Below are 7,571 nucleotides of genomic sequence, written 5' to 3' on the forward strand. Positions count from 1 at the left end.
ACTGCACCCAACCCCATGTCAAAAAAATCTGACCCTTTTTTTGCATGTCTGTAAAACAAGTTCATATACTGCACTTCTACTGTATTTCTCTACAGCAGAGTCATTACAAGCGAGCATACTCACTGAAGGACAAATAAATGTGGAGACCCTTATAACACTCATAGAGTTGGAGCTCCCTCTAGGGGTCGGAGAACACGTATGAACTGGACTCCAACCCAGTGAGTTCACAGCCAGTCAGCTGTTTTGGTAACTAATTACTGACCTAAGCATCTATTCTTTAAGAGCCACAAAAATATAAATGTTGAACTGATGTTCCTAATAAATACAGAAATAATATCTCTTCTTCAGGTAGCTACACATCAGACAAATAGCTGACTCTAATCAGTGCAGGCTCAATCTAAATGTCATGTTACAGCAGGAACATGGAAAATACACAGAGTCAGAGTCAGTGGTCAAACATCAAGCATTATATGTTGGTGGATAACATAATAAGATTTAATTGTAATAAACTTTTACAAAAGAATTCAAATATAAAATGCAGAACGATCATATTTCATTTAATGTAGGTAATGGTGTGTAAAATGCAGCCATGCTTATATATGAATCTGAGTAGGTGGAGGGATAACAAATTTTCAGGCTTTGTAAAAGCACAGTAGGGGAGCTCACTGGTAATTTTGAGTGGGTAGAAAGGAGGCTTATGAGTGGGTGGGAAAGTAACCAGGTTTTATTTCAAAGACATGTCAGGGCCAACAAAGGAGAGTGTTGTATGAGTGAGTAGGATGGGTATAATGCTTATCTGTAGTCTTGCAGTGGTGTTTACTCATGTGAGTGTATAGGATGTGTGTGCACAGGCTTCGGCTTTTAACGGTCTTCTTCAGGTAAATGAGAAGTTCTGTCAGTGACTCCAAGTTGCTTCAGTCTAGTCATCACTCTTTTTCCCATCTGGTTAAACTCAGACCTGTAGGTCGCCTCAATGTGATGCTGCCTCTGGTGCCTGGGACAGAACAATTTAACTTTACAGATGGAAGAAGAGCAGCTGTCGTAGCGAGTACAACACGTATCGTTCCTAATTTCTCAACGACAATTTAGAAAAAAACCTTAAAAATTATGAGAAATGATAAAAACTAAATTAAAGCTTAAAAAACAAAAACATATCCGCTGCCTTTTTAAAATGTGAGTAGTTATCAATTATGTCACATCAATTTTGCACTGAGTAAATCTGTAAAAAGATTAACAAAAGGAGAGATAGCACGAATAAATCCATTATAAGACTGAGGCAAATGGTACTGAGCAAATTGTTAAATTTCTTTTACAACTGGTGAAACCCAAAAAAGAAAACCCATATGATTTCTAGCATATGCTAATAAGTTTCCAAAATAAGATTTTTTTCCATCTACAGGTGTTAAAATGTTTAATATTGTAATGTTTAAACAACTCAAGCATTACCATTCATTTTAATTGTATGATTAAAAAAAAAAAGCTGTTCACTAGTAGGTTGGCTTTTGTTTATATTTGCTGTTTTCAGATAATCAAATATCAGTATCGCTACTGGGCTACTCCTATTCCTATATTAGTTGGGCCCTACTCAGTAGTATTAACAGTATCATTATTACCTCATTAATCATCACTATTTAAAATATATATATATTTTATTTTATTTAATGTGTTTATGTTTTTCATAAAATCCTGAAAACCTAAACAAATATTTTTTGGCCTCTAAATTAAATTTTGAGAAATGGCGCTATCAGCATAGACCAGTGATATAAGAACATATTTGCTACAATATATTACATCTAATGTGATTATAAGCTGAATAGATTAAAGATCAGTTTCGTTGCTATGACAACACTTAAAAAAAACTCCCAGCTCCCAGGAAGCTTTTGCTGGAACAAACTTTAGGTACACGAACTGATTCAATCTATTAACTTAATGGTTGGTATATCCTGACAACTTCCCCTCTTCAAACTAAACATGTGTTTTGTCTTTTCCAAAATATCTATGTGTGTGCAAAGGAGCATTCATCCCTTTTATTGCTTGTGAAGGGCTTCCTTCATGTAAACATCCATTCATCATGCCATAAACTATCTCTTGAATCTCTTCCAGACTGTATGTATGAGTAATCTTTTAGCTTTGCTGCACGCTCACGATACCTACACTTACACGGTTGTCTTTCCTGCGTCAAGGTTGCTAATGGAGACGAGAACTTCTCCACACAAGAATTCTGCTCTGATCATCTCGGGTGTCAGTTGGACTCCTGAGCCTTCACACCTGCATGAGGTTACACACAAACAGTGAAATAATCAAAGGAGCACTTTCCCATGAGACCCATAAAAAAAGAAGCTCCCAGCACAAAGATCAATATAGTGCCTCATCTACTTACAGTGTGTCCATTAGCGGGGCCACATCATCATCAGGGAGGTTGGCGAGAGGAGAAGCTGCGGTGAGTGGAAGTATCTCTGTGTTGTAGTTGACAGATCTATACAGGAAACACACACATACAGCGCTTTTTCCCCTGAAGAGCTGGACCACCGTGCATCAGATGAATTGAGATAATTTTCAGATAGCTCCTCAGTCTCACTGAGATGAAAGGAGTGCTTAAGGTGGTTTCATATCTCAGTTCAAACATGTTTGATAAAGGTGCTCCTTAGTGAAAGCTGAAACCACTTAGGGGCAAAAAAAAAAGAACACTGATAAGCCAAATGTTAGTGATACCACAGAATAACCAGGGATTCCTTAAAAATATTAAAGAGCAACTTTGTAATGATGGGGCAAAGGATGTACAAATAAAGACTCTGTGACCTGGCCTGGGTTGCATTTATGTTTTTGTGAAATAAGATTTTGGTTAAAGATTAGCAAATCAAGGCTAGTTAGACAGCCTTTTTAGCTAGATGTAAAATGTGTTACATCTAGTACTAAATGCATATAAATATATGATTAGTACTGCATATTTACACCCAGTAGTTGTGGACTGTATCTGCATTTTTTGTGTTCCTATTACTGTTCATGTTACATATGTTAACATTAGCGAGCGTAGGATAATTAGCTAACTGTAATGTGTGTTAACCTGGCACTTACTCTGTGTAAATGCTTAATACTACACTTTGTAAGAGGTAGTTACTCTCATGCATTATTGGTTTTGGTTCTTAAAAAGCTCTGTACCCACACCACTGTCCTTTTGAGTATTTAAAATCATGTTACAACTCATGGCTCTGTCAACTTCGCTCTCACCAGTTATTGTGGCCACTCACAAGCTACCTGCAGATTCTGTGGCTGTAGCCAGTGATAGGAAAGACTAACAGGAATGCTGACGGAAAGCTTTCTGTTACACGAATAAAGAATTATATATCTACACTTATCAGATAAGTAGGTACTGACAAGTATGAAGCGAATATTTTCCTTTGGCTCTGATTGCACAGCACAAGGCAGGTGAGGAAAAAAAGGATAGCAGGCAGAAAGGTAAAAAGACAGAGTTGCAGCAGAGCTTCAAACCCACACATTCCCAAATGCACCACATGAACTGTGGTTGCCCAGATTATGCAGGCATCTTGTCAAACAAAGACTTGAGATGACTTCGGATCTTTTGAGGAGTGCTGCTTCATTAGCTTTCCAATGTTCACTTTGGTACTTAAATTGGTTTTAAACAAGAAACTCTATCATGCTAGACAAATTACAATGCACATGGCGGTATAGGCCTGAGAAAGGTCAGACACACAGAGTGTTTTGCACACCTGATTGGTATCAGTTATGACAGGGCGCAGACAGAAGCACACAGCCCACCACAAATAGAACAGGACAGCCCAATGCTGTGTTCACTAATACACTACATGAAAAATATCATCATTTATTCACTGCCCATTTAGACTGAGGATTGAATAAATCATTATTTTGCAGCGTGAGGGAAGCCTCCATACTGTATGACCTAGATTCCATGCGCACACAGATATACATAGCAAAGGAGAAAACATTTAGAATCAGAAGAAGCTTTCTATCTTTACAGATAGACACTCAGATTTTACCTCAAAATAAGTAAAAATAATGGATAATCGCAGCTGTAAAAACCCCTAAGTCTGGCTATTTACACTAGAGCTAAGTGAAAAAGAAGATTTAAGTGGGGCTTTTCTCCCCACCAGCGTTTAGAACCTCTGATTTGATCAAAACACTATTCTCAACTATCTGGTTAAATGGACAGTTTTAAAATAACAGCACTTTGTTTTATAAAGCTGGAAATGGCGCCCAGCATTTTAACTCCAAAATCATAAGTGCTTCAAGTACAACCATCTTCTCCAACTCTTTGCGTGTAAAAGGAACTCCGCTATCTTGATTACAAGTGGAGAGTTTGACATCCTGCATCCTGGCAGGAGCTGGAAGCAGTGTGGATGTGACATGACATATTTATTTTGGAAGATAGTGAGAAGTCGTGTTTCTGGAATACTGAGATGATAGAGTGAATCCCAAACTGCAGAAAGAGGATTATATCCAAGAAGGTAACTATTAACTACCAATATGAGTCTGTGGCTTATGTAACTTGTCTTTTTTTTTAATATATTGATGTAGTTTGTGAAAACGCTGTCTTTCAAGTGGTCTGGCAGCGAGTGGGTCAAAAGATCAAATTCTTTCACATAGGAAATGGACAAGAGCCACTTTCTCCTCTGTAAACAAGTACCATAAACAAACTTATGAACCGACACTGTTCTAGTTGGACACTCTTATTGAGAACATGAGAACCTTCTCTTTAACGTTTGGGTATCTGCTCTTGGTATGAAGTCATTTTTTGCCGCCTAGTTTAGCAGATAAGAAGAAAAATGTGACCCGACACATCTCATAAACAGTGATGTAGTGGAAAAGTTCAGCTGCAGGTTTTGATTCACTCGTGTCAGCGGCCAGATTGAACTCTTCTCAACACACAGCTCACGTTGTAAAGCAAAGAGGACAAAATATTTCTGACCAACCTGCGTGGAGCACAGTCACTGGTGAGAGCGGGCTGGTTTGAAAGACTTTTCAAGGTGATAGAATCCAAATTTTTCCACTTCATAACCCCAGGGATCACTTCCTGTTATAAATCATGAAAAAAAGAAACATTTCGGTCAGGACCACTATAGTCAGAAGATGATTGATTTTCCCATTTGCAGTAATTTATTTTTGGTGGCATGGCTCTGTGCTGGGACCTGTCCGCCCTTCAGTGTGCATATGTGTAAAGCCAGAGGTGGAGAGAGCAGGAGCCAGGCCCGGTACACAGCAGATCAGGCATCACTGACAGCAGATATGATATTGATTAGGTCAGATCCAGCGTGACAGTAGGAGCTGCGATGTAGATGGGTTGCAAAGTGGCTTGCAGATTTACAGCAACTGTTGCTCATGGCTACAGCAGCTTAAACAGTGTTGCCTACTTAAAATCCTCCACTTGGATGAGTAGAAGGAAGGGTAAGAGCTGAGTCATCAGCTGATTTGGTGGGATCACACTGAGCTACACTGGACATGTCAATTTTCAGACAGAAAACGGGAGCCGTTTTTGATAGATCAACTACAAGTGAAAAGCACTTTCTATGTTTTGTGGGATGGCTATGGCTCAGTAGGGAAAGCAGTGCATCTACTAATTGGAAGGTTGGTGGTTTGATCCCTAGCTGCTCCATTCTGCATGCAAACATATCTTTGGGCAAGATACTTTTCTACTTAGACATAGAAAATAGTGGTTTGTGAATGAGACATGGTGTATAAAGCTCAATATGTAAGAACAAGTTTATTTAACATGCTTTACCAAAAATCTCTGAAGACATGTTCTATATGGGACACAAAAATTATCTGAAAGAAACTCGTGAACTGCACAATGAGGGGGAAATTACCTTGCATTTGAGAAACTTCTTCTGAGTGTGTGGCGTTTGGGTCATTATGCCACACAATGTGCTCTCAGGGACCGTATACCTGAAAGCAGAATGAGCTGTTTGACGTTTCGTAGAAATAAATTGATCATAAAGGTGAGAATAACTTACCTGGGCAGAGGGCAGAGATGAAACTCCAAATCACTCTCCAAATATTTAGGGGGTGTTTTAAAGGTCTGAAGTCCCGGAGCTGGGTTCTGAAACATAATAATAATAACATTCATCATAAATAGAAAAGCACCTCTATTTTGCACCTGATTGATACTGCCTTACAAAGATTCTCAGTGGGTTTGCTGGAAAAGGTCTGAGCAGATTTTCAGGGGCGCAGAAAGAGAGACTGGAATCATCCTTTGTTTCTGCATCTTTGTCTTGTTCATCATGCTGCTCTCCTGCTGTGGTGTCCTCTGTCATGGGAAAATGAGCTCTGTTGGGTTCCAGCTTGTCCTAAAAAAAGGACAATTTTTAAAGCAAATAAGTGGATAAATACATAGCTGATATATTATAAATAAACATGTGGTGCTTAGTTACCGGAGCTCCAGTACGCAGCGGCCTGGCCAAAGTCATGGGAATATAAGAGTTAAATGCCTCCCAAGCTGACACAGCCTGGTAGCCCATAAGCTTATAGTGCAGAGGGACCTGCATAATATCAACAGAAAGCATGGTTACAACATAACATCAACAAGGACAAGGAGTCCCTATGACCCCATTATTACCATCACAATCCATTTAGAGGGCGCTGTCTCTCTATAGCCATCCTAGTTAATGAAGCATTTTGTCAATGAACTCTAATCTCAGCGGTTATTGAGACAAAACAGTTGTAAAATTTGCTCCAAAATATGGTTTCCGCTGGAAATCATACTTCTATCACTACCTTGGTCGATGCTTTTATTATTTTAATTTTATGACGCTACAGTGGTTGTTAATCCACTCTAGCTTCAAAAGTTAAACACTCAAAGGATGAGATTTTTTATAAGGTAAGCAGAATATGACCCAGATAACATAAAATGTAGTTTTTTACACTGTCACATTTTGTGTTAACAGTACTCGTCACCTGTATCAGAGGAAGTGCCTTATTTTGAAGCGTGGTACAAGCTACTCTAGGTGAGCACTTGTCTTTTATTAAGTGGTCTTGATCAATAGTTCTTTGGGCTTTTTGAAGCTCTTTCTGAATTTTTCTTTGGAAACTGGCTGCTTTTTCACTTGTTTTCAGTACAGTCCCTGTACCCGACCATTTTCAGAGCAATGTTTTTGGTTTGCTTGTTAACACTTGAAGAAATTTCCTTAGAAAGCTCAGACTTTGCTGAAGACTACAGGTGTTCATATTCAGTGTTGGGACTAACGCGTTATTAAGTAACGCGTTACAGTAACTACGTTATTATTATGGTAACGAGCACAGTAACTAGTTATTATGCCAAAACCAGGAACGCGTTACTCGTTACTGGGATTTAGATAGGCTCGTTATTCGTTACTTCGTGTGGTGGCTATCGCGGAGCTTCCACAGATTCAATAACATTAGCAAGTGGTGGAGGCCAGCAGGTGGATGAAGGAAAAGGGAGGCAAGAGGAGAGACCCGAAGCGGCCGCTGGTCCGAGAATGTCAGGTGAACTGAACTTCAGGTAAGAAGTTATGACCTGCAGTCCATCTGGGTCAGATATGAACCAAGTTTAGGTGGAGTTTATTTTCGTTGTGCTGACT

At 39.1% G+C, this 7,571-nt stretch overlaps 1 protein-coding gene across 1 annotated transcript in view; it reads right to left on the minus strand.

Moving 5' to 3' along the window:
- Nucleotides 1–479: 479 nt before the first annotated feature.
- Nucleotides 480–7,571, minus strand: part of cfap221 (cilia and flagella associated protein 221) — a 29,855-nt gene continuing 22,763 nt past the window's right edge. The window contains exons 18-25 of the mRNA XM_005739844.1: nucleotides 6,405–6,512; nucleotides 6,150–6,320; nucleotides 5,988–6,073; nucleotides 5,841–5,919; nucleotides 4,950–5,050; nucleotides 2,381–2,476; nucleotides 2,161–2,268; nucleotides 480–994 (exon numbers count right to left, since the gene is read on the minus strand). Coding sequence (XP_005739901.1) covers nucleotides 862–994; nucleotides 2,161–2,268; nucleotides 2,381–2,476; nucleotides 4,950–5,050; nucleotides 5,841–5,919; nucleotides 5,988–6,073; nucleotides 6,150–6,320; nucleotides 6,405–6,512 — 882 coding nt within the window. The 3' untranslated portion in view covers nucleotides 480–861. The remainder of the gene's footprint in view (nucleotides 995–2,160; nucleotides 2,269–2,380; nucleotides 2,477–4,949; nucleotides 5,051–5,840; nucleotides 5,920–5,987; nucleotides 6,074–6,149; nucleotides 6,321–6,404; nucleotides 6,513–7,571) is intronic.

The sequence above is a fragment of the Pundamilia nyererei genome, unplaced genomic scaffold (assembly GCF_000239375.1).
Source record: "Pundamilia nyererei isolate P.nyererei 1_Seehausen unplaced genomic scaffold, PunNye1.0 scaffold00094, whole genome shotgun sequence".
In the NCBI taxonomy this organism is placed as follows: domain Eukaryota; kingdom Metazoa; phylum Chordata; class Actinopteri; order Cichliformes; family Cichlidae; genus Pundamilia; species Pundamilia nyererei.